At 39.9% G+C, this 27071-nt stretch overlaps 1 protein-coding gene across 1 annotated transcript; it reads left to right on the top strand.

The window, feature by feature from the left end:
- Positions 1-74: 74 nt before the first annotated feature.
- On the top strand, positions 75-22059 carry NUFIP1 (nuclear FMR1 interacting protein 1). The gene is made up of 10 exons (XM_062581645.1): positions 75-285; positions 439-527; positions 1314-1418; positions 1707-1781; positions 2071-2147; positions 8525-8617; positions 12553-12821; positions 15515-15643; positions 17343-17575; positions 21016-22059. The coding sequence occupies exons 1-10, from the start codon at positions 90-92 to the stop codon at positions 21352-21354; spliced, it is 1605 nt and encodes a 534-aa protein (XP_062437629.1). The 5' UTR covers positions 75-89; the 3' UTR covers positions 21355-22059.
- The last annotated feature ends 5012 nt before the right edge of the window (positions 22060-27071 follow it).

Genomic DNA, 27071 nt, shown 5'->3' with positions numbered 1-27071 from the left:
CGGCCGGCCCCGGAAGCGACGCATTTGGTGGTGGCCGCCAGCGTTGTCGGCACGTGTCGGCGGCCGCCGGAGGGAGCGCGGCGCGGCGGATGCACCCGGGCGGCGCCGTCGGGCCCGACATGAACCCCTTCCCCTGGTACCCGCCGCCGCCGGGGCTCCGCCCGCCCGTCTTCTGCCCGCCGCCCGCCTGGGAGCCCGGCTTCTGGGCGCCGCCGGAGAGCTACGCGCCGCCCGGCGCCTGGTACCCGCCGGCGTACGGGGAGCGCCCGCGGGGCCCGCCCGCCGGTAAGGGGGGCTGCCCGCGCCCCTAGTCCTGGGGGCTCCGCCGTGCGCGGCGCCGCGGTGGCTGCGGGCCCTGCAGCCCCGGCTCGGGAGGCGTGTTTTGCCCGCCGTGCGCGTAACTGGCTCTTTCTGTTTTGGCGACGCGCTCTGCTGAAGGTGGCAATGGCAGTTTCCCGCAGGAATGGCAAGGCGAGCCAGCGCCGGGGTTTTATAAACGCTCCCCAGGTGGAAATCACAAGCAAAAGGTACGGAGCGCGTCTGTCCCGCGGGACTCGTGCCCGAGTGGCGCCGCGGAGGTGCGTGCGCTTCTCTTGTCGCTGCTGTCGTGAGAGAAAGCGTGCAACAGTCTGACTGTACAACCTGAGCCCACGGAGGAATGACGTGGTTATGCCCCACGTTAAAACAGGCTGACTTTAGAAAGACTTCTGTCTTGCTGGTGCCCAGATGTCCAAATAGATTCATTAAGTTTCTAATGCCAGACAGTCAGATCACCTGCATGGGGATACTGGGGGGACTGGGATTTCTGCAGCAGTTGTGGGTAATGTAACAACAGGCACAGACTGATGGAGAGGAGACTCAGGGATCTGGCCCTAGCTCTCCTACCTGTACCAATCTGTACCTGCTTGGTGTGGGTTCGCGGCAGCAATAGTCGATAGATGGTAGCAGAAAGAATCAAGTATTGTGTGATTTGTTTGGGAGCTGAATGATTTGAATTTTATTTTCATGACACCTTAGGTTATCTTTAACTTCATAAATTAAAAGGTGCTTCAAAAATTTTATTTTCATGGGCATTTTGATAATGTTTCACAACTAAGCCTAGAGATGCCTTGTAATTTTGTAACTGCTATCTTGCAAGTATAAATGTCTTTTTTTTTCCTTTACTTAGCAGAACAAAAAGAAAAAAGAGCCAGTTTTCTCTCATTATTGTGATACCTGTGACCGTGACTATAAAAACCAGGAGAAGTATGATGAACATGTTTCACAACATACACAGGTTAATTGATCTATCTTTTTTTCCCTTTATTTAGCAGAACAAAAAGAAAAAAGAGCCAGTTTTCTCTCATTATTGTGATACCTGTGACCGTGGCTATAAAAACCAGGAGAAGTATGATGAACATGTTTCACAACATACACAGGTTAGTTGATCTATCTTTTTTATTTACAGTTTGATTTTTAATTTCATACTTGATACGTATTTAGCTTTAGTCACTCACTGAATGAGAGACCTGTCAAAGTGATTCATGAACTACAAGAAATGTTATCATGTCTTCTGAATGCTGTGCGTAGGGGAGCGCTCAGTAGTATTTTTAATTGCTCTCTTACAAAGCGTTACTAAGGTACTTGAATGCATATTGTAGTTTGTATAACTTAATAGAAAAATATGTTAATTTGTAATATGTCACCCCTTTACCTTTGTCTTACAGTGCACAGAAGAAGGTTGCAATTTCAATGCACATGAGAAGCTAGTTCAGATACCTACATTCTTCCAGTGTATCTCAGCTGAGCCCAAAATATGAGTCTCTGCAATCTTTAGATTGGTCTCTTTTTCTTACACATTTAAAAACTTTCTTCATTCTTCTGTAATGAAAAAGAACCACCTCACTCTAAGAGCTGAAAGTGTGTGCAACAAAATCATGTAAATGATAATACATTGACTACTATGTTTTTTAATAGTTTCACTTTTCTCATTGCTATTCCTAATCTCAGCAGTATTGGGCAAGCAGTGTTATGTAAATGTAGTAGGTGAATTTTACTTATTTTAATGTATATGAAATGCTTTTTCTTTAGGTGCATGGTCCTGGGGCTAAAAAAATAAAGTTAGATACTCCAGAAGAGATTGCTAGATGGAGAGAAGAAAGAAAAAAGTAAGTAGGACTTGCAGCCTGTGAATTTCTTAACTGTATTTTCCCTACATGGTAATTGGGTGGCACTTGAAAGGCAGTAGCAGCATATGCTTAACTAATGTGATGAGTATGCTAGGTGCTAGGTTAATTGGGTGTTTATAGTAGGAGGTGAAATCTTTGATTTAGATACCCCAGGTCATATGATGTAGTCATTCCTTGTAGCCTGATCACTGAGATGCTTTAAGTCAGAAGTAAAAGAGCTAAGAACATCTGAAAATGTTATGCTGACTATAGTCTTGTATAGTGACTGTAATACTTCCCACTGTATGCAAATTCCCATAGTTTTAGTTGCCTCAGTAGAGGCCACAAGGAAGTTTCTTAGTTTAAAAAAATTTTCTGCGTTAAGTGACACCCTTCTACTGAATGAGAACTGAATCTGAGTGACTGTTTCTCAAATAGTCTAACTCATGTATCTGGGGTGCGAGGTAAAGTTTGTTTGGAAGTAGTAATTCTCCTTCTGTGATGTTTAACTTCCATCTGTTTATCAGCATTGGAGTATTTAAAAATTAGCACTGTTCCTCCTTAGACCTAATCCTGTTGACTTTTCCAGAGGTAAACAGGATAAAAATCTGCTCTTTTTTTCAGCAGATGAAAGAAAGATACTGTAGATTTCCCTCACTTGTGCTCCTGACTTGGATTCCAGTCTTGTGAGTGGTCAGTCTAAGGCTTTTGTCCACATGAGAGCGAGTCCTTTATGCAGAGTGAAAACTGACATAAATTTTAATTGCAAAACCACTTGGATACTTTCCCAGTATACCAGTCACCTTTGTTACTGAATGTAAAACCAGTTATCTTCAGTGAAGTCTTACTGGTGAACCTGGTGTGCATATATGTCAGAAAGCAATGCTAATGCTTTCTGATTTTGAACTTGACTTCCCTTGACGCACTATTGTGTAGTAGCTTTGTAATGGAGTGGTGTGGGGTGTGGGGGTAGGCAAAAGGAAGGGAACATCATATTACCTCCATTCACTTTCTACTGTATTCAGAAGCAAAATTCCTCCTCTTCTAATGGGAAGGAGCGAATCCCTGTAAGCAAAGTATTTAATGTTTTTGTGCAAAGGAAACTTTTCACATTGTCAGCACATCAGAGCAGTCCATGTTACTGTTATATCTGTTGTTCTTTTTTACAGCTGAAGGTATTTTGTAAGTTCATTTAAAAAACCAAAAAGCTCAGCTTTTGTTGATACAAAAGAACTTTTTCTTCTTTTAGCTTTGTCCTACGTTTAAAATGTTGTAGTGAACAAAAATTGCTTGTGATTTGTGTGATTACATGCTCAGTTTAGTTTTAGTTACAACAATTTCTTTTAAATAAAAGATGTTAGAAATGAAGATTTATTTTTACTTACTTCCAATATAGATGATACCGACTTTTTTCAACACTGGTGTTTACAAATTACTTACAATGCAAAGTGTTTAGAGTGTTAGTAAAAAACATGTTCTTAGATTTTTCTGTCTTGCGAAGACAAGTATGTGAAGTATTTGCATGCAGTGTTTTCACCACTCACTTTCAGTTTTGTATACAGAGATTTCTATTTTGGGATGTTTGTGGAGTTGTTCCTGTCTAGACTGATGCTAAGGTTTAAGTGCTGAAAGATGCTTAGGGCTGTGTGTGTAAATATATGCTATACTGCATGCTAAAGTGTTAGGGAAACATGAATGTACAGTCATGTTTTGGGGTACTATTTACTTGGGATGGGAGAAGTGATGCTCTGAGTCAAAGCAAAACGTGTACAATGAATTGTAAGGATGATTCTGGATCCTTTTTCTTAGCTTGAGTTTTGGGGGGAAAAAATTGCTAGATACCACTTTTTTGCAGGTTAATGTAATTTGCCTGAAGTATAGTATTGCTGAAAATTTTTGCTTCCTGTGACATGGTGAAATAAGTGGAAATGAAATCTTGTAGTCACTACAAAAAAAAGGGGAGGCAATATGGAGTTAGGATCTTCTAAACCAAGCCCACTAGATGGAGCCATGCTGTGACTTAATTTATTACTTCTGTTGCTCTGCGGGCATCTTATGTGGCTATCATGGATGGAAGGAGAATGCCTATGTGAGTATTGCGTTACTCTCGGTACAGTGAAGGAGCTGTACTAACATCCTCTTAAGAAAAAAAAAACAACAACAGAACTTTTTGAAGCTTTTATGAAGCAAAAATTGGGTCTTCAGCAAATAAACTGTTTAGTGCTGAAGGTCTGCTGCTGACTCACAGTAAACTTTGCATTGTAAAGAGGAAGAGAACACCAGAGGGAGTCTGAACTATTAGGCAGTGTGGGTTTATAGTGACAGGAAAAGCCTCTCTCCTTTCTAGAAGGTCCAGTTGGAGCTAAGAATGAATCTTTTTTAGGTCATGAGGGATATGTTTCTAATCAGGTCACAGTGATTTAATGTGTTTATTTCCATGCTGCACCCTTAACACTTTTGCCTTGCTTGTTCCTTCTGCCAGAACAAATAATTACTTACATATCAGGTTGCGATTTTTTTTTAATTAGCTGCTCTGTTGCTCAATTGTGTATCCCGCTAAAATCTATTACAAGAAATCTGTTAAACTGCAGCATTGCTTTTTTAGAAGGAAAAGGAAGGGAAAGGGGAAAGCAGGTAACAGGTGAGTATCTTTGCTTAAAGTTTTGTTGTCATTCAGACTCCATACAATGTCGTGTTCATCACTGCAGCCTTTGTGTCTCTGTTTACCTAAAAGACTTTTTAATGGTTTATGGCCTACTATGTGTGCAAAGCTAGGCAATTTAGAGTTAAGTAGAGTGATAGAAGTGAAGTTCCACAAAATCTTAGGACTTTTGTATGTTTTGTGGGCTGATGGTTGTGAACTTTGACATCAACTTTAGTGATTAAAATTGCTTTGCTTTGTATATTCTCAGCATTTCTTATACACAAGCTCAAAGGGAGTTATTTAGAGTGGATGTACTGATGCATTTCCGTAATGTGTCACAATGTGTTATTGCTGTCTTCCATTCTTTCCAAATGAAATTTGGACCCTGCTAGCCAGTGTACACCAACTGTTCTTGAGCAAAGGTTTAGAAGGAATGCAGCAAGGCTGTTCCCATGTGAAGCTAAATCCTCAAACTTAGTTTTGCGTCAGTCTTGATGTAACGTTAGAGGATTTTCTTGATCTTATGTGATGCTTGCTTCCCACCTCCCTCTTTCTTTTAATCTATTGTTTTCTGGTACAGTTAAGGACTGTCTGCTACATTACTTTTGGAGTGTTTCATGTGCTGAGTATGTATGTAATGAACAAAGGCCAATGCTGTCAACAAAACTACTTTTTGCTGATTTGTAGTCCTGTAGTTGAATAATAACTCTAGAGTAGCTTGATTTCCTCCTTCACGGTATGTTCATAGTAGTAATCTATGTAATAAAGGAAAATAATTTCTAAACACTTAGTAAAAGTGGAGAAGACAAAACAAAGTGGCTTGATTGTATTTGTAGATTGATGTAGACACAGATAGAATAGCTAGGTTTACTGTGAATTGCTGTTTTATAGTGCTATAATGAATTAGCAATAAAATGCCTAGGAGTCTCACAACACTATCTTTCAGTCGTCTGGGTCATCCCTGTCCCCTGAGGGCCATCCATGTTCGCCTTGCTGTTGGTTGTGCGTACATAGTGAAGCTTAGCTCAAGAAGCAATTTGGTCACAGTGCTGTTCCTATGAAGCTGATAAACTTGTATTGCTCTGGACCCAGAATTTCGTTGTCTAGAGTGCTGTAGAAACACTCTCTTTTCTATTAGATGTTGGTGAAGCTCTGTGTTTGTCAGCAAGGTTTGTTACTGCACTATTTGTGCACCCATACAGGAATACAGCATAAGCTCAACCTATTACCTGACTTGGAAGGAACCACCCTGATTTCAGTGGCTATGCACCAGTCAAATATTGATAGATAGTGGGATTTTTTTTTTGTATAGACAGTCTCTTGCAGAAGAGTTCAAGCAATGAAACTTAACTAGTGTAGAAGATACAGAAAGCTGAACTGATGTTATTGTTGGGTTCTTTTATTATTTTTTTTTCTTATTTTTTCTTAAGGTTTTCCTGAATTTACCAGTATAAGCTAGAGACAACCAACCTGTGCTTCTTAAACCAAATACAACTTTCAAACAAGTCCATGTACTTCCTGTGCTGTGTCATGAGATGTGCAGTTGCCCTGATGCTGGGACGCTGAGGTGGGTGGACAACTTTGGTCCATACTCTACTCTATGTGTCCAGAAGGCTACTGAGGCTACTGGGGTTGACTTGTCCCAGTCACCCTGGGAGCCAGGGTGACTCATCACACAGCAGAGCGCCTGGGCAGGTGGGACATGGTCTACCATCCATGGTCTACAGAGACTGATGACCTGAAGACTTGAAAGTCTAGATCTTGCTGGCTAGAAAATCCTTAGACTGAAAAATAAACCAGCAGCCACTGCTTCATTGTGACTGAAGCAAAATGCTCAATGCTTTCAAAACAGATACATTCCTTGAAAGAGGTAGAAGCAGCAAGTAAAATGCTATTTAACGTTTATGTTAAGGGAACTTGGAGAAATAAATGCAATTCATGCAGGTGCTGTCATGTGCAGGCATACTCAAGTTTAACACATGAGCTCCCTATAGCTGTTAGTTATCGCCTGTGTCAACTGAATGGGTGATTTAAGAGAAACCTGCCTGTGTTGGCACTGAACTGAACTAAAAGCATTCATGGAGTCCATTGCTGTGGCTCCGTGGAGGGAGTGGTAACTCAGGAATGAGAGTGGGAGGCAGTCATTTCTCAAATCATGTTGTGAGAACGTGTCTGAATGTGTCCTTAATCAGCGTAACTATGGAAGCATTTTGAAGACTTGTTTGCTCCAGGATTAAGGGTCTTCCTTTATGTCTTGTAAAGAGAGGGGAAAAAAAAGTGATTAAGACAATCTTGGGGTTGTTTTGACCATAACTATTTATTTATTTATGGCTCTCTCCTCCTGTGGACATTACTTATGTGAAGGAAAGCACTTTATCCTAAAAGTACGGGGAGCTGCCAAGCACAAGGGTCTTTGTGAATGTGAAGCTCTTCAAATTACATAATTCACTGCATGCTTACTGTCGGCTGGAAGTGTTACGACATGGATGAAGAAATGTAGCTAATGAGGAAGTGCTGAGATAAAACATCACATCCTCATGCTCTCTTGAAAGCTGTACGTCTGGATTTCTGGGAGAAATCCAATGAAAATAGATTTTGACAGGTCACGTTTACAGAACTTGTCTTCTTTAAGGGGGCTTAATGTACTAAGGTGTGTCTTTTAGAAAATGCTTCTCATCTTTCTCTCTTGGTATGTGGTTGAAGCTGTCATATGTTGGTCTGAAGCTTGACCTTCTTGTAAAATGAGGAGGATGCATGTGATAAGATTAAATATTTAAAGACAGATGGGTGTTCTTTTTGATAACTTTATGTAGTGACTAGCTGTTTTGTGTTTCTTATTACTCCGTTTTACTAGACTTAAAATATTTATACCTCATGTTACTGTCCATAAGAAGTTGCTTAGTGTGTTTCTCATTTACCACTTTGATATAAAAGCACTGGAATTTAGCTAATTAGTGTTTACAAAGCAGCCAGCATAACCATTTTAGGGCTTTGGCAGTAATTTACAGCAGGCCTTACGTGTTGGAACCAGTGTGATGTTCGTCTGCAGGGAAGAACGAGGAGGGAGGTGGGGAATGAAAGAGAGGGATGGTTTGTGAGATGATTATAACAGTAGATTTGTTTCGATGTGCATGACTTAGCAATTTTTCTTGAAGCCAGGGGAAAAAAAAGTATAGTAATGTTGGTGAGATAGAGGTCAGTGTGCAAGCACAATACTAAATATTGCTCAAGAGGAAATTTGTGCACTTTTCTGTAGCGGAATCCTCCAGAAGCTGTTCTTATAAATTTTTTTTTTTTTGGTATTAACTCAACTGATTTGCTAAAGGTAGGTAGTACCTTTTGAGACCTTTCATATACTCCAGGTGAAGCATCACGAAAATAAAATTGCAATACTAAATAATGTGCTGTTATGCATATGGACTAACAGGGGGTCCATAGGCATGAGAAAACTTTGCCTACAACATGTTTGATTGTTAGGTGAATCTAATAACACCTCTTTTGGTGTTTTCCACCCCCCCCTTTTTTTTCTTTTTTAATTGACATCCATGTAAGTAAGCATAAATATGTTCTGATTTCTTTTCCTCACCAATGCCTTTTTAAGAAGGAAACAGTTTGTTACACTTCCAGGAAGCTCTTTAAAAATATCACGTGTGTGATGCTACTTTGGTAGAGGTTGAATTAACCGAGATGTACAGTAAACCTTCTAAGAGCAGGTGCATTTGTTTTCTTCTAGAAATTTTCCTACTTTGGCAAACATTGAAAAGAAGAAGGTGATGCAGAAGGAAAAGGAAGAAAGAGGAGAAGTGCTGACTACTCCACAGTTTGGGTAAGCATTTTGAGGCAAGCTTTTCCACTTTGCTCCTAGTGAGTTCAGAAGTACACTCCTTCACTGTGGTCTCTGAACACTTACTGCTTTCACTGTACATGCTAGCTGTCCTTTGACAGAGTACAGGTCATTGCCATATTGCAGATGTAATGTTCTTTTGTTTGCAGTGCTTCATAGTATGTTTTCATCAAATTAAACAATAATTATTAGAAACTTGATGTTCTCACTGAATTCTGTACTCTGGTGTGTTTTTTTATTTATTTTTTTAAAAAATATATTCATTAGAACACCATAACCTTGGGCTCTGAGTAAGAAATAGTGGAGCTAGAATTCACACGACATAATGAATCTACATGGTCTAATCCTCTAATACCTGAAAGTGGCCAAGAGAGACTTTATGACTGGATTTGGCTTCTTTCTCCCTTCTTCAGATGATAAATCAAAGCATTGATCAGCAGGGGAAGGAAGATGTGACTTTATTTTCATTTTTGTAGCTGAATTAGCGCCACTGTTGCTTCTTTCTTCTACTGTCCATCATCTATCTTTATTTGTTACCTTTGTTCTGGGCCTTATACTTACCCTTCTTTGATTTTTATGTGTTCTATCTCTCATAACATAAATCATTTTTCCAGTGTCATCTCTGCTCTTTTCTCTTTCTGCCACTGCTTCTTCATTAGCTTTACCGTAGCACCACTTTTTTTCAAATATTGGTATAATGATCCTTGTCCCAAGAATATCATCTCTTCAAATAGAAAAGCTGAACTGGAAGGCAAGAGTAGACTGAATTTGGTTAAATCTTGTTAAATCTTATTTGCTGTTGTGTAGAGGGGAAGTTGGACTTTGTCTACATTAAGAAAGGGAGAAGAGAAAGAAAAGCCTTTCACTGTGGTAAATCCTTAAAGATAAGCGACTTGCACCAATGTAGGATAGGGTTTATGCCAGGCTAGCATAACTTTTTAAATAATGATGGTGTAAATTGCCTTGGTGCAGAGTATGTTTCTGAATTCAAGACTTCTACTCACCCCCTCCAACTGGTTGCCTTTAACTTTTGAAGGCCTCTAGGAAGGGCTTACAAAAGACTGAAGTAAATTTTCCTTGTCTAAAGAATATAAAGTCCAGAAGAACTTTGAATGCAAGGAATCAAATCAAGGGCATTGAAACTTAGTAACTTCATCCTGAATATAAGGAATTGTGTCTGGAGAGTCTCATAAACAAAAATGAGTTATGCTTGTTATGGTAACAAACTCTTTGATGTCCACAGTGTGGTGTTTTTCTTTTTTCTTTTTTTTTCTTTTTTCTTTTGTGGTTCTGCTAGTGAACTGAGTCAGACGCAGTATATGTCAGTCAGCAGTTCCTGACTTATCTATTACACGTATCAGTAACTTTACAGCTGGAAAACTGTTTGGAAAAACCACCTCAAAGTTACTGGTTGTTTGCTTTCACTTGGTGACTTTTAACTCTGAGTTTAGAAACTTTTCTCCTTTTTTCTTCCCTTTTTTCTTTTTCCCCTCCTCCTTTCTGAACTACTACTGCTACAGATCTGATATGCTGTCCAAAAGCTGTCATTTGTGCTTTGTATATCATCAATACAGATTCTGGAATTGGTGCTTATCTGGCAAAATTACTGATGCATGAGGCAAAAATAGCATACAGCTTGTTCTCAGCAAGCTGTACTATTAAAGCAAATAGCTCAGTAAGATTTAGAAAGGATTAGATACTTAACACTTCTCCAGCACTTTCCATTTGTGGTTCTCTGAAGTGCTTTACAGCTATTAATTCTCGGCATCCCTGCATATGAGATTAGAGATACAGAGGACCACTTTGGCAATCTGTGCGGTGTCTTGCAACAGCTGATTAATAGCACATAGCCCTTTACTCCCTTTGAACAGGATGTGAAGAATACATCTTTCAGCAGAGGAAGGCAGAAGACAGGCTGGCATTTGTTGGGATGTCTTCATGACCTTGGAGTTTCTTTTTGTGTGTTCAGTGGGAAATGTGTTCACAGGGAAATCAGAATGTTGATTTTTATCCCATGGTCAAGGACAGCATGTCTTTTGAGTCTGTACTTGCTCAATATTTCGTAGACTGTACAGCAATATGCTGAATTTAGAGCCCTTTTGTGCAAGATACTGTACAAATTCACAATAGTAAAGTCCTTTGTCTTGGACAGAGGTGAGTTATGCAGGAAAACGCTAGTCAACTAATGTGAATGAGACTTGCACCCAGGAATGTGGTGATTTGTGTCTTGCACCACAGGAGAACTACAGTAGATGGGTCTGTGAGAGCTGAGTAATCAGTGTTAGAAACTATTATGAAAGGACTGGAGAGTGAAACAGAATATGCTTTGTCACTAAATGGCTGTAAAGCCATTTTGTATCCTATATGTGGTTCTTTACAAGAAGGATTTAATAAAACTGCGAAGTTTTGGAAGAGAGGAACTTTAGTAATGGGAAGGCTTCTGTACAAGCAAAGGGGTGGTTTGGAAGGGTTCTCCAACAGAGGTCTAGAAAATTGCACAGGGGGAAGAGGTGAATATAATAATCGTTTGCTATTTCTTGTAACCCCGGATAGTCTGGGTTATCAAATGACAACTTCAAGCATCAGAACGAAAACAAACCAAAGGAGGTCCTTTTTCACATAATGTCAGCATCTTGCTGCAAGACTTCCAGGATACTGTAAGTTTATACAGCATCCTATAACATGGGGTGCAAAACTGTTAGTATTTTAGACCATATCTGACTAGAGATAGTCGCTGAAAACTGGAAAAATAAACTAGAAATGTGACTGCCCTTTTTTGTGCTCTTTACTCTTTTGTTTCCATATGTATACTCCTGGCTGTTGCAAGGTACCAGGTTAGAAATCTGCCTTTGGAACTGTGCTTGCAGATGCAGACTCTAGAAGCAGGGAGAGGTTTCAGGAAGCTCTTGCCCAAGTGTGGTGTTACAGCCTTGCCTAGGGATTACAGGACCTCTGCCATGCTGTAGGTGAGACTGCTGGAGAGAAAGTACTGAGCGAAACAGGACTGTGAGATTTTTGCATGTCTTTTATGGTTAAAATGTGCTGATGATTGTTTGCAGCCTTGTTTTGCTGAACAAAGTTTCTGTTGCTTGTAAAGAAATATTTTCAGGAAGATGAAGTTGCCACTTACATTTGTGTTTCTGACTAATCTAATACACTCTACTCCTGTAGCCATGGATTTTGGAGGACAGTTTGTTAGGCTGTTTAGGTACCTTCCTTAACCACTTTCTGTGTGGATAGAATAATCTGAAATATTGATAGAACTAGCATGCTGTGCTTTTTCTGTAATTTAGGAGTTGTGAGGATTTTTTTTTAATATTTTCTTGATATAAGTTTCTTTTTTTCTTTCTCCTTCTGCATCAAAGTGAAAAAGATGAAAAGGCATTTGTTAGCTGGAGTCAAGGATAGGTAATCATTGCACTTGGCTGTGTCAGGCGGCCGGGTGGATTTAATGCAACAGGATCCTTCGCTGAGCTGTAACTGGAAAAAGAAGATCGCAGAAATGGAACTATGCTAATAAGAGATGCTTCCCTTTTAACTCCACATATGCTCTCCTGTTTTGTATCCCCTCCTTGCTTAAGTGATAGGAATGTTAGCTTTATCATGTACAATGAAAATGCTAGGTCCTCACACTTTAGATGATGATAAATGAAATTGCTTAGCCCTCATACCCTTGTTTTGTGATTAAAACCTGTGAACTTCAAACTTTTCCCTTAGGTTTCAGTTTTGTCCCATTACCCTGTCAATGAGAGATTCTGTGACTGCACATGTGGTCTGGTACCACGTGTTAGCTGAGCTGGAGTAACTTCTGGCAGCACATTACACTGCTGTACCTTGATTGTGGGCCTGAGCCTTTTGGTTATTTCAGTTGAATGGTAGGTTGTCATTTCTGTAAATTTTACGTTTCTCTTCTACAGCAAGATGAAGGGAATGTGGAAAGCTCCAGAAGATGAAGAGAGGTCTGGGCAGCAAGGAAGACAAAAGAAAAAGCAAAAACGCCAGTTCTGGAAGAAGTTTAAGAAAAATGGTGGAGGTGATAATGTGCCATCACAAAAAAACCAAAATGTAGCTAATGGACCAGAAAACCATGCGTGTGAAAGAGATGATGAAAAACAACCAGCTTTGGAGTCTCAGGCGTGCATGAAGGACATGGACCCTCTCAGTCTACTGGCAAACAGTGATGTTGGTAAGATAAAGGCGCTTGGAGAAGTTTTATTTTAAAGTAGTTCTACTAGAACAAGCTATTTGCTAGCAACTTCTAGGGAGAGCTGGGTACTTACTGAAGCTTGTAAACTATGTCCTTGATTGGAAGTAGGCTAATTGGATGTGTTTATAATGGAAAATTCTGTTAGTAGAAAATTGATGGAAGTCTTAACAGTGTGTTTGGAGAAAAATGCTTAGGAGCCTGCTGTCCCCTCTTTATCATTGGGATTGCTGTGCTGTGGCTAGAGTAGTTCCAGGCTCATCAGGGTCATAAACTTGTAACTTTGAATGTAGTCGAACATCCCTGTGTCTAAAACTTGCTTTTAGAGCTTCCTTTTAAATAGAAATTGCTATGTAGATGTATCTTGATTTAGGACATGGTCTTGTAAGAGAAGACACTGATTATTGTGAAAACTGGCTCAGTGCTTTGTCTAAAGAAAAAAAGGAGAGGGGCAACTCTTGCATTTCAAGGAGCTTCTGCCCTAGAAGGCTTGACCTGTTAGAGAGGAAACAGTATCTCGTAGTCATTCAGAGTGAGGGATCTTTCTCCTGTATGTGTGTGTCCTACTGATGTGTGTACATATATGTTGTTAGGAAGAGCTAAGACCAGTAGGCTTGGCTGATGTGATTTGAAAAGAAACTAAAATATAAAGTCATTGAAGAGGGAGATAATTTTGCTTTAGAAGAACGCTTTAGACACTGTCAACAATTAGGCACTTAAATTTACTTGTGAGCCAAGTTGATCATGATATGAATACAATGAGAAAAATCTGGTGGATACCTCTTACGTGTTTGATTCCCCTGTATGAACTAGGGAACACTGACTCCTATGCTCTATCATCAAGAAATCTTTCCTCTAAGGAGGAGAGACAGTTAGAAGACAGGATATAGGCATGTCTTGGATTTGAAAAACATCTGTGTTGAGTAATTCTCTTATCTATATATATTTTAAAGTGTGTTACTAAACTAAGTCAATACTGAACTAAAAAACTGAAGTTTTGGGGGCCTTCTAACAGAGCACAGCTCAATTCTATCTTTATTAAGGTTAAGTTTTTGCTAAAATAATCTTATTCTACCTGTTGTCTCCAGAGATAAGGAATGATTTTTTTTTTTCGTTCAGCATGCTTAATTGGGCAGGGGAGTGATTTGAGCCATAGGGAAATAGTGCCATCATTTTAGGATTTTAGGAAACAGAGTAGGGGTTGGTATTAAAAAATGGAATTTTGTATTCGAGGCACTGTATAGAAATGCTTGCGTTCATCGGTGGTGCTCATCCTTGGACTGAGGTAGCTGCCGTAGGAAGAAACGCAGGTAAAATTTACGCCACCCTTTTGCTGGCAAGCGAAGGGGATACGATAGCAGTAACGAGGGCAGCTGCCTACCTGCGTTTTAGGGATTATGAGGAGTCTGGCAGCAGAGTGTAATGAGAGAGGAGAAAAATAGCATCAGTTGTTTTAAATTTAGATACTGAAACTTTTCCTGGCTAGTCAGGGTTTTGGAAGTGCTGCCAAAAAGCTTGTGTGCAGCATTACTTGTTCTGCCATAAATATTGCACAATAGCCTAAAGAATTAGCACCAACTTAAGTTACTAACTTGTAAAATAAAGAAATTTTTGCTAAAGTCAAAAGAGAAATAAAGTATTTCCACAATAGATTTATTTTTAAAGACTATTAACTATCCTTTTCTGTTTTGAAATAGAACAGTACTGAGAATGTGAAAACTAAACTGATTCACTTACACAAGTGAATTATTTAAAATGTCAGCATTTTTTTCTCTTTTAATACCAGTTTTTGATATGTTATTGAACTTGATCTTGATGCTTTCTTTGTGTAACTTTAAAATATTACTGCTTTAATTCTTCTGGTAAGCATATTTTTGTTTCTACATGCTGACAGCAATATAAACTCTATTGATATAACTATTTATAAGATAGTGAACAGTGAATTGAATTAAAATTATCATAATTTTGTAAGTTTATTTCTGAGAAGCTTTTTCTGGTAGGTTCTTTCTGTTTTCCTAATATCCTCAAATTAGGTGTGTTTGGTTTGTTTGCCTTCTGTCTTATCTTTCTGGTATTCTTTCTAAAGGGCAGTTTTAGACTGTAACATCTCATTTACTCATGCATATCCATCATACTCTGTAGGAATTTAGGTGTTCAACTATCTGAAATACTGCTGAAAACTGATTGCCTAACTTATAGGCTGAGTGTCCTTTAGAAGGATTTTTAATCATCCAAAAATTTTTGTCCTTAATCCTCACTTTAAATGAGGAAATTCTCCTTCTTACATTATTGGCTTTTGAAGTCACCCCCACTGGATTAAATCCAGGAAGACTTCAAAACATATTATGAAATCCTTGCTTTTTCTTTACTCGCGGTTGATGATTAAACCTATAATTAAATTCTCTATGTGAGATAGGCCCCCAAAGCCCAAGCTTTGTTCAGAGAAATCAAACTTTTTTTGCTCCTGTAGCTTCCCCTGCAGAACTGCAGCCAGCGCTTAAACAGTTTCGCTGCTGAATGTGGAGGGTAGGCAAGTGTGTGCATCCACGACGCTGAGCGGTGGTGCCTAGCACCAGTCCTACGTCTTACTCAAATGAAGACTTAATAGCAAAAATGGCTGTTAATGTGCGGGAGTGCTTGGGAAAAATCTCTCTCGCTTTTTTCTTTCCGTGCAGAATCCGACAAGGATGAAGCAGCTGCTGAAGATGGGAAGCTGGGAACAACTGTTGTTCCCAAGCAGGTCACCTCGGCCCTGAGTTCGTTGTCGGCCAACTATGGCAGCGCGTCTGAGAGTGAGCCGGAAGGTGCGAAGGAGCTCGGTGAAATTTGTCTTTTTTTTTTTTTTTTTTTCCCCTTCTCTCTTCCTTCACCCCAGTGCTGTGAACTGCAAATGCAGATAAAACATGGTTAGAAATAATCTTTCCCTCTGAAGGAGGGGGAGTTGGAAGGCTTCACATTTGGCTTTCTGCCCTCTCCCATTCCTTTGTCCAGGCCCTATATATTTATAAAGGCAGCATTTATGAATGCAGTAGCCCAGTGGCAGCACCTGATGTGCATGCCCCTAACTCCTTCATTCTGTGGGTTATCACAATTTCGGTCAACCTGTAAAAGTCTTTTCTCAAGAAATTGTAAGTACTGTAGTGAGAAATCATAGGTGTTGCAGAAAAAAAATACAGCATATGAGCTGAGGCTTACACTAAGCAAAGATGTTAATGTAGTGTTGGTTCAGGGGCAGTATCTCAAAAATACTCTCCAGTTTGCTTGCAGTGGCAATGTGTGCTAGTACTGGTATAAGTCATGCAGAAAGAGACTAGGATGATTAAAAGGATATTACATTATTTTGTTCCTGGTCTGTTTCTCCATTTTGACCCCCCAGTTTTGAGCACTAAACTGTTAAGCCATTGCTTTTTTCCAAATACAATGATAACTGCTGATCTTGAAGAAGCTCCCAGAATACAGCATTTGTACAGTCAGCCAGTGTACTGCACTGGAGTGGCCTTGTCCACTTGAACTGTGCTGCATCTAATTCCTGGTCTTTTTCTAGCCCTACAGCATATGTTAGAAAGTCCAGAACAAGGTTTCCTGAAAGATTGGGTGGGTTTTTTTCCCCCCTTTGTTGTTTTGCCTTTTCCCACCACTGTGACCTGAGTTGAAGGGTGGAGATAAAATTTATTTGCTTAGGGTGTGTATCATTGAACTTCCCAAGCCTTTTGGAGTCAAGCGGTTGGAAAAAAAGCAGCCTGTCTTCAGTCTCACTTCAGATCATATTTGAGGAGTGCCAGGAAAATGCTGTTATGCTCACCCTGTGAACTAATTTCCATGTCCTTAAGGGCTTTTTCCATAGAAGGCTGCTGGATGTTGCAGTAAAACCTGAACTCTGTCGTGCTTGGATTTGGTGCTTTTCCAAGTGTATACTGTAGCTTGCAGAGGAGAGTCTCTTCTGCATCCCATTTCTGTAGTATTTATGCTTGCCTCAAATTTTGCTTTAGGGCGATCTCTGCAGTATCAGTATAAGGTAAAGAACTCAGCTGTGCCTTGTTTCATAGACAGTCACTGTGCCTCATCTCCCTAGATGGCTTAAAAATTAGACAGCATCTGGCAGGGAAGGGAATTGAGCTTGGGCATCCCATGCCCTAACTACAGGATGCTTCTTTTCTCTTTAGTCAAATTTGCATGAAGATACTTTGAACAGGAAGCAGCACACTTTCAAAGGGATCACAGGCAGAGACTTAGAGTCTGTTCAACTCTTGATGCTTTCCCCCACTCCCCTATATAGCTGATTTGAAACATCTTGCTTTCCTTTCTGTGAATATTCAGAGACTATTTTTTTATATTTAATACGAAACAAAAAAATCCAAAGCCCTCCCTTCCTCCAAAAAGCCTTGGCCATAAAGATGGGCAGGTGAGTAAGAATAGTACTAATGAACTTAGTGAGTGGAGATATAAGCGTCTTAAAGAGGCCTTTAAATTTGAGAGCTGAAAATGTGTTCTTTTTCTTTTAAGAAGTCCCTGTCAAGATCGTAGCAAAACCTGAAGAAAACCAGGCTGTGCTCCAAAATAAGTCTCAAACTACAAGTATTCCTCAAAATCCAAATCTGAATCAAGAACCTGCAGAATCTACAAATACAACATTAAGAAGCTCAAATTCGAATGCAGGTCCCCCCAGAGGCCCTGATAAACGTGGGAAGAAACCATTACCTCTCCTACCAAAGCGGCGTCCAACTCTGCTGGAAATGGTAATGATTTTACTGCTAAAATAATACGTACTCTGCAAAAGTAGCAGTATTTATGAATGGTTCTCAACAGAAAGTTACAGTGGTCTGTTAGCAAAAGCCCTGTCTTAAAATAGTTAAGTGAGTGTTTTGCTCAGCAAATACAGTTATTTAAATAGACAAATAGAAATACCTTGGTGTGCATTCAGGTAATGACTGACTTTGAGCAAAGATGGCAACTTAATTATGTGCCTAAAGTGAGCTGCACAAAGGACAAACCTTTATTCCTCCCTCTACTCTTTCTGTGATAATATCCTGTAGCTTGTGTGTTTGTGTGCGCTATTCTGATCTTCCTCCCTTTGCCCATAGCTTTGCTTTTTAGCTGCCTCCTCCTAATTGAGGAGTGCACAGTTTTGTTTCAGATGCAGTCAGAGGCATTCTGGATAAGGGTGTCATATTGATGACTTAAACTGTAGAGTGCTGTTGAGTTGCAACGACACGTGTGGGTCTCTTCCCTGTAGCCATGTTTAGAGTAGCCTGCAGAAGTAACAGTACTGGTGTCTCAGAAGAGTAACAAGGTTTATAGGGTTGTAGAATCCAAGGTGGTGTGATTCTGTTCTGAGTAACAGTTTTAAGCCTCCTATCTGGGAGCTTGGTGACTTTCTTTGGTATAGACAGAGCTTTAAGATTTTGTTGCATTTAATACCCAAAAGCAACATGAGCTAGGAGGTCGGATGAGGTAGGCTACCCTTGCGCTTCTGTAACTAGCCAGCACAATTTACTGCAGGCAGAGTGTGGGGGAAAGGCGGGTGCTGCTGATATCAGTGCTTGGAAACAGTGGAGGGCGCTTAGGCAAGAGATACCTGAATGGTCCTGGCAGGCCACATCCCAAGCTGCAGATGTGGGAGAAATCCATTGATAGTCCTTTTAGCACATACTATCTTTACTGCCAAGAATTAAAGCTGCTAGTGACTGAAAAGGAAGTGTTTGCCCTTTGTACAGCTCCCTAAGCCTCCAGTCATCTCTATCTCTTGCTCTTTAAAGCTGTTGGTGATCAAAGCTGTGAGGACTCTGAAAAAAGTCATATGAAGTCCCACATGCTGAGAGAAGCGGCATAGATGCCAAAAGAATGTTAGAAGCCTAAATTGTAGCTTGGCAATATAGGCTTTTTTCAAAATTGCATTTTTGCCCCCTTCCCCCCCCCCCCCTTTACTGTTCAAAACCGTTGTTAAAGGACATGTACTGTGGCTGTGAATCACATAGGAGTGCCTGAGATTCACAGATGGGCTTCTACTGTCAGAAACACTGTATGAAAATGTTGAAGAAACAGGGTTGAAGTTTTACAGTGGATCACTGCTGAGAACTTCTCCAGAAAGTAAAGTAGGCTTTAATTTTATTTTATATATATATATATATATATATGTATATGTATGTGTGTGTGTCAGTGTATATATATATCTATATATATATAGATATAAAAATATATTAAAGCCTACTTCCACTATAAAATATATTTTATAGTGAAATGAGACTTAAAAGAAAGGTAGGAGGTAGCAGAATAGCTGCAGAGATCTTTGACATTCATTGGGCAGTGATCTTGGGCACTACTAAAATTGCATTTATCAGGGCCATCCACATAATGTGTGTTTAGCTGTGCCATGTGCTGACAGGATGATGAGCCTTGCGTAGCATTGCTCTGCAGATATCTGTCACTGTATGAAAAAATAGAATACAGAGGTGTTACTTTTCCGTTCCAAATAAACCATGGCAGATGTATGACAAACTTTTTGCTAGGAATCCCATCTGTGCCTTTGTGAGGCCATTTGGGAATTCAGCAGCTTCCCCAACTCCTACCAAGAGAACATCATTACACTGCCTCTTCTCCACCCTAATGGGCATCTGTTAGCTCAGTTAGAGGTTTCTGAAGGCTGTTTTAGCTGCCAGTACAGGTAAATATTGAAGGCAAAATGTTTGCATTTTTTAGGCCAACTGTCTGTAACATGCCTTAGTAACTGGTCTAAATAGAAATATGCACACATCAGTGGCTGGCTAGATTCGTTGTTTAAACTTAAAACAGCAAAAAAGCTTCTCCGTGGCATTGTAGGCCAAATCTAGCCAAGATGCTTGCTTGATTATGTGCAAGAGATCTTTTAGCCATAGATTTAGCTACTTGCTTTAAATCCATAGCTCTTTCAGAGTGTTAGTTCTACTGATATTCTCAGTGACAATGTCCTTCAGTTTCTGGTTGTTTTGTGTATTTTCTATTTTTCCTAATACTAAAATGAACTTCAGTGAGGCTAAAGGAAATGAAGGAGGTCTCTAGCATTGAGTGAGCTATTAGAAGACTTTCTTTGGATTATATCCCAAAACAGTTATTGATACTTAAAGCCAAATTCTGATGAAAGTACCTTTGGCTCATAAGTGTTTTTAATAAATGGAGTATTAAATTACAGGTACGGTAACCTCATAAGTCTGTATGGTGCTAATGGACTTGCATCCTGATGGCCCAGGATCATGGCCCAGAATGCATTCTTTATTTCAGGTGTTCATTATTATCCTGATAAGCTGAGTCTACACTGGGAAATAATTGGGGAGGAAGTTCCTAGTATTTAGATATATTCACTGACTTTGGCCACCTGAGCAAACTGGGAATGGTGGCTTAGTCCCAAAGAAACCATCAGATTTGTCAGCTTGTTCAACCTGCCTTAGTGCATTAATGGGGCTGAAAGAGTGATCCTTAAACATGTGCATGTTGGGCATGCGAGTGTTTTCCATTGGTGCAGCAGGACAGTCACGTGCGAGTACTGTACTCAACCGCAGCCCCTTGAGGCTCTGCTGGCTGCGTCTGCAGAGCACCGTTGTGAAGGTGGTGTTTGACCATCAAACTGCACTTCAGCACCTTGCTGCTGCCTGAGAGGCAGGTCTCACCCTGCCTCATGCTTTCTGGATATCTGATCTCACTTTTTTGTGCTATGTTGAGCCTGTTGACTCAGCTCAGCTTTCACTGCCCCCCCCATCCCCCTCCCCCCCCCCCCAAAATAGTCGTTTCTGTTAGGTTCATTTTCTACTAATTAATGAGTTCAACTGATACAGAAAGGTGCCTGATCAGCACAAGAGCTGGCTCAAGAGAAGGGACCAGTGAGCCTTTAGATCTCTCTAGCTGTACTGTTAAGTTGTAGTCCAACAGGCTGTGTAGTGCTCCTCTGAAATGTGTGTGTTGACTTTTCTGAAACAACTACCAAATTGGTGGCAGAGCACTGAGTGTAGAAATACATGGCTTTCATGTACTTTGTCTGGTAAGGCAGTCTCATCTCTGTTTCCAGGCCTTGAGAGAGAGATGTGTATCTCTTTATGTATTTGAAGTTGTTTAAAATTGCCAAGTAAAGCAGTACATGTTGCTTGACTTGCATCCACTGTGGGTCAGTGGAGGAGAATGTGTATCACTTTGTCTTCTTCCCTTCCAGTTACTAGCCCAGGACATCCGACACGAAAGGAATATCATTTTGCAGTGTGTTCGATACATCGTCCGAAATGATGTGTTTGGACTTCATTTAAAGACAGAACCAGCAGCTGAAACAGAGGCTGGTCAGGCCTCTAAAACTACAGCGGAGTTTTTGACGGACAAGCTCAATGAATCTAATTGCTCTTGTAGCTCTGACCTCCAGTTAACAGGAGGAGAACAAAATGCATTATTAACAGCTCAGAGTGAGAAAGCACCCATAGATCAGACGTCACAGGTACCTCACTCGGCAGATGAGGAGACATGGGAAATGCCACCAACTCAGTGTGAAGAAGCACTGTAGAAAATGTTGTAGAAAGTACAGCAAAGGCTTAGCTTTTTTACTGGACTGACTTTTTTTCAAAGACATTAGTATAACCAAATAATAATTAAAAAAAATGTATATTGAACTGTTAAAATCACTTTTCTAATCTCTCCTGTGTGAGGTGACCTTTTCCTTGTAAAAACAGCATCTGTGTTGAGTAATTGCTTTTCCCCCATGAATGAAATACGGCAGTGGCACAGAACAGTCTTCACTAGAATATCTTCTGATCCCTGCTTTTGAGCTTTCAGAACTTCGAGCCCCTCGCCTTCTTAACAGGAAACAAGTCAGAATTTAAATCCATTGCCAGAGCAAAGTAGTGTTCAGGTAAAATGGTTCTCCCCCATCTGAAGTCATTAACCTAGAGTGTCTAGAATTATCTTGAGTTTCTGGAAGTATGTGAATGTAGTTTTGAAAAGATAATTTGGTGTCATTTTGTTTCAGCTGTTACTGATCTGAAGTATAAAACAAAGAAACGAAATGGAAGAAATAACTGACCTGACTCTAAACATATTGCACTTCCCTGAACTCATCTTTAATCTGTTAATAAAGTGAAGAAATGGAAAGATAGTAAGGATGTGAAGTGATATAAGAAATTAAAAAAAAAAAAAAAGGATGGAGTATGTATAGAGTCAATAGCTACCACCTACCTGTGTCAGCGCTAAACTTTTTTTTTTTTTTTTTTTTTTTTTTTTTTTTTTTTGACTTCAGGCAAACATAGGCCTTAACTGCTGTCATAGGCTTTGCCTGACAGATTTAACTCTTGAAGCAAACTTACTATTGAGAATAATAGATTCAATTTACCAAATTTTCTAAATTTAGTTACTTGTTTGTCCCTTTCTTTTTTTTTTTTTTTTTAATATGCATTGGAATTAGATTTGGCCTTCTGGAAAAATGTCGTCTTTGGTACGTTCTTTTGATCGTACCGCATCTAGTGCTTTTCTTCCTAGAATTGTGCATTCATTCATTCTTCTGTATGGTTGCACATGAGTGAGTTGTTTTTGAACACTGAAAAAGCATCAGCCAAGGTTTAGAAACAAGTTGTCTTTTGATTACATTGTGCATTTGTTTGTCAGAATCCTTCTTGTAACGTGCAGGTGTGAGTTTGTCACACTGACACTGAAAACATGTCATGAAAGTAATCTATAGTCAAAATCTCCACTGAAGAGTAATTCTCCACAGTTCCTCTTTTAGTCATGGTTAAATGTTGGAATTAAATTGCCTTCTCAGGGATTGATTTTTTTTGTTTGTTTTCTTCTTTGATAGAAGTCTAGCTGTCCATACCACTGCCTAAAATAAAGACTCACATGGGGTTTTTAGTTGCCTAATAACTGTATTTACCGTATTTGTTCTTTAACTTGTGCCATTTATGTGATGATGCATCTCACTTGTGGAGTGCAGAAAACAAGGAATAACTGGAAATTGTCCCACTACTCTGCTATTTATAGTTATAACTGCACATTGTGTTTGTAATGCACTGTCTAAATTTATGGAATTATATAAATATAAACACCCTTGTAAAAGTTGTGTGTCGTAAGAATACATGTGTAGAATAGATTGAAGTAGTGATCATAAACATTTATTCTTCCAAGGCAGATGATTCATTCCTACCGTGATGGTCCTGCAAGCCATCTTGTTCTTACTAACTTGTGTATGGCTTTTACAGTTTTACTGCAATGAAAATATCAGCAAAAGAATCCTGATCAGGGATATTTGGCACTTGGGCAGAACCTGATTTCTGAGTGGGTTGGCGCCAATGCTGTTGAACATAAGGGCAGCAACTGCACATGTGCAGTGAACAGAAATGGATTTGTTTTTCCTTTGAAGTTACATTTAATGTGCCTCTGTCCCTAGTGAGTTGATGGCAGACCTTTCTTTGGCCGCAGGCCCTGGCCCTGTGCTAGCAAAACTTTAATCTGAATTCATTATATTCTTGCCATTCTGGATTTAAGAATACTAACTTTCACATACCCCCCCCCCCCCCCAAAAAAAAAAAAAAAAATGCTATGTCAGAAGGAGATCTTTTGAAAGTCTTTCTCACATAGATTTGAAGATACAGGTTTCTTGTGGGGAAGATGTAGACAAGGCCAGCATGTCATCGATCAACATTTGAATGACTTGCTAGGGCTTGTACTGCATAATGCAAAATTGCAGTGGAAGTTTTAGGGGTGAACTATTCCTGAGGCACGCGTAGCAGATACACGAAGACATGGTGCTGTTACATTAACTTGTTGACCAAGACTGCAAGTTACGCTTTAAAGTTCTCTATCTCTTCTTCTCCCCCACTTTTTTCTATTCTTCTAAACCATGCTCAGGCATTGCATCTTCCTTCCTGATATTGCAGAATGTGCTTTCTTAGTACTTCTAATCCAGCCTTTGGCTAGGAACGTGGCTGCCATTATAACCTTTCGTTGATACTGTCAAATGCCTACAGGCTTCTCCTCTCCCTACGACGTGTGCATTTTAATCTAAATTGAGAGGTGGGTTTTGTTTGCTCCTTCTTTATATAAAGATGCCTCCTTGGCTGTGTAAGAAGGAACTTAATGTTTTTGATATGCTGCAGGAACTGTCATCTTGATTTATTGTGTGTGGTTTTTTTAAAAAAAATGTTTACAAGACTATTAAAATGCCCTATTTCTCAGGCTTTGTGACTCACTTTAGATAAAAATGTCAGTGGCAACCTTCATGCTTCTGAAATTTTATTTTTACCTTTCTTCTTTGATAACATAGCTACTGAAAATGTAATTGTGGGTGTCTAGTTTAAATTCAGTATTCTTAGGCTCTTTTTTGTTTTGTTTTAAATCTATCTCACTGAGCCAGAACAGTTGAGGAGAAAATCTGATTTCATACCTTTTTAACCTACACTTTTTTTTTTTTTTAAACTGGTGATGCAACTTAGACATCCGTACTTCACTGTGAACAAAGTCACTTTTGTTTCTTCATCCTCAACCATAACATTCAGCCATGCTGGAGCAAGTGTTTTATATTTTCTAATCAGTGAGCATTTCCTTAAAGACCACTTGGTTAGTGAGCATCTGATTTTTAAACTTTGATGTCTCAATCTTTACACTGAGCACATCAGAGACACAGATGTGTTGATTTGACCTTGTTTAGAAGGAAGGTGCTGATTTTGCTATCACTGCTCTGATCCCCTATGTCCACTCTTTACAACTGGGTTTATTTCTGTGCTTCATTTATTTGTATGACCGCTAATCCAAATGGAGCTGTACAGTCACTATCTAGGTATAAGAATAATTTTATATATATGTATATGTTTGAGGGAGAAAAATGCAGATCTTAAATGATTTAAAAAATTTTTGAGGAACAAATGCAAACTATTCTGACAGATCATTCTGTCTAAAATAGAAATTCAGCTTGGACTATTGCATTCCCCAGACGATCTGAAAGTAACAGTCCGGCTTACCATGGGCTGATTTATGCCAGCGTGAAGCCACTCTGGTTATCTTTAAAGGCATGTGGCTTTGGGGGAAGGTTCCTGTGGATTTAAAAAAAAAAAAAAGTGCAAGAAGCAGGATTTGGAAAGATACAGGCTTAATCCCTGGGAAATGATGGAACAAATATGTTTGGAAAACATTTCCAAACATATGAAGAACAAGAAGATGATCAGGCATCTATAGCATTTATGAGGAGAAAATCATCTTTGAACCGAAAGGCCTAGGATGAGATAACTAGCTCGGTGGATGTTTAGTTTGACTTTAGCAAGGCTTTCAATACTGTCTGATAAACTGGGTCTATGGGGCTTTCATGGAATTCAATAAAGGGGAAATTCACTGGCTGAGTAATGCCTCCATGTACAAGTGCAGGCTGGGGGCTGACTGCCTGGAGAAAACTTTGCAGAAATGGCCCTGAGGTTCTGGAGGATGAGTGGTCAAACAAGCCAGCAATGCACCCTTGTGGCAGAGGTGGCCAGCAGTAAGTATCCTGGGCTGCATTAGGCAGAGCATTGCCAGTAGGTTGAAGGAGGTGATCTTCCCCCTCTACTCAGGCCTAGCATGGCCTCATCTGAAATTCTGTGTCCAGTCCTTGGCTCCCCAGGATAAGAAACTCATGGAGCTACTGGAGTGAGTCCAGTGAAGGGTCATGAAGATGATTAAGGAACATCTCTCGTATGAGGAGAGGTAGAGAGAGCTGGAACTCCTCAACCTGGATAAGGGAAGGCTGAGGAGAGATCTTACAAGTATATACAAATACCTGAAGCAGAGCCAGAGCCAGACTCTTCTCAGTGGTGTGCAGTGACAGGCTGAGAGTCAATGGGCACAAACCAAAACACAGGAAACTCCAACATAGAAAAAAAGCTTTTTACTGTGAGGATGACTTGAGCACTGGCACAGGTTGCCCAGAGAGGTTGCGGAGTCTCCATTCCCTAGAGATCTTCAACATGCAAGTGGACATGGCCCTGGGTAACCTGCTATAGCTGTAGCAGGGGGATGGAGCAGCTGGTCTCCAGAGGTGTCTTCAAGCCTCAACCGTTCTCCAGATATGATTTCTTTGATATGATTTCTTTATGTAGACAACTGGAATTCTGCTCCTACTGAAAGGACAGAGTAGGCAGACCCTTTGGATAGCCCACACAGAGCTAAAGGATTAAAGTTAGAAGTGAAATGTTGAAAGGGAAGATGCCAGCACCCAAACTCTGAGTCAATGATCTAGATTTGTTTCAAGGGCCTGCTTTTGTATCACCTTGGGCTTCAGCTCTGTGCATCGGTTTACAGAGAAGCTGAATGTAACACTTTTAACTCTCCTTGCGATGTAATTTGAGACAGATGAATGAAAAATGCTATGCAAGTGTAAAGTATTACTATTACTTGGTGAGGTGAAAAAGAGTTGTTTCACTCTTGGTGTTTATTTATTGATGCAGTCTGGAATACCTAGAAGAAACTCCCACTCTTCCTCTTTTTCATTACTCTGGCTCATGTTGTGTGACTCTACTCTTAAGTTGTCCTCTAACTTCTAAATACACCCTTCAGGCAGTGGCTCTTGTCTAATAAGATAGCTTTCTTGGCATAATATAACTTTTCCATCTTTTCTTTATTGTATATGTATATTTTTATAGACTGCATATGGGCTCTTGCATAAAGGAAACATGAGCCCAGTAAACTAAAGCTAACATTGAGGAGCAGCATCTAACATGCTGAAACCTCTTAGTGGTAACAGGAGTAGGTGGTGGTTTTGCTGAGAGGGGAGTGGATTTCATCCTAAAATTTCCTTTGGGTTAACCAACATCACCATGAAGAAACTGAGCTATGCATTTCTTGATGAAAAGGAGACAATAAATTGGAATAAATGCAATACGTAGTCAGATGAAAACAGCAGACTTGTTTTCTATATGTTATAGGAAGGTACGGACTAGGCTAAACCAGCGTTCCCAGACTCTGATGCAACTTGTGTCTGGCTCTGTTACAAAAAAAAAAAAAAAAAAAAAAACAATACAGAAGTAGTGTTTTTGGACATGCGTGCTGTTAGGTGGGCAAACAGGGTATTTGTGAGCAGTCGGTTCTGCGTTGCTCAGGCCAGGAGTGAAGTACAGGGATCACTGTGCGTATACATCTGGGCTTGTGGCTGCATAAGATCTGCCTAAATGGTGGAAATACAACCTCAGTTTTGGACAGGATAGGAAAAAAAAAAAAAAAAAAACAGCGTGGTTGGTATTTGCGTGTGCTGACCCACCACCCTTGCGA

The sequence above is a fragment of the Rhea pennata genome, chromosome 1 (genome assembly GCF_028389875.1).
Source record: "Rhea pennata isolate bPtePen1 chromosome 1, bPtePen1.pri, whole genome shotgun sequence".
Lineage (NCBI taxonomy): Eukaryota > Metazoa > Chordata > Aves > Rheiformes > Rheidae > Rhea > Rhea pennata.
Note: the sequence above shows the minus strand (reverse complement) of the source record. Positions and strands in the feature narration are given on the sequence as shown.

Coding starts and splice junctions, on each gene's coding strand:
- NUFIP1 (XM_062581645.1), top strand. CDS start 90: ATGCACCCGGGCGGCGCCGTCGGGCCCGACATGAACCCCTTCCCCTGG. Junction 528..1,313: donor GTGGAAATCACAAGCAAAAG/GTACGGAGCGCG, acceptor TTTATTTAGCAG/AACAAAAAGAAAAAAGAGCC. Junction 2,148..8,524: donor TGGAGAGAAGAAAGAAAAAA/GTAAGTAGGACT, acceptor GTTTTCTTCTAG/AAATTTTCCTACTTTGGCAA.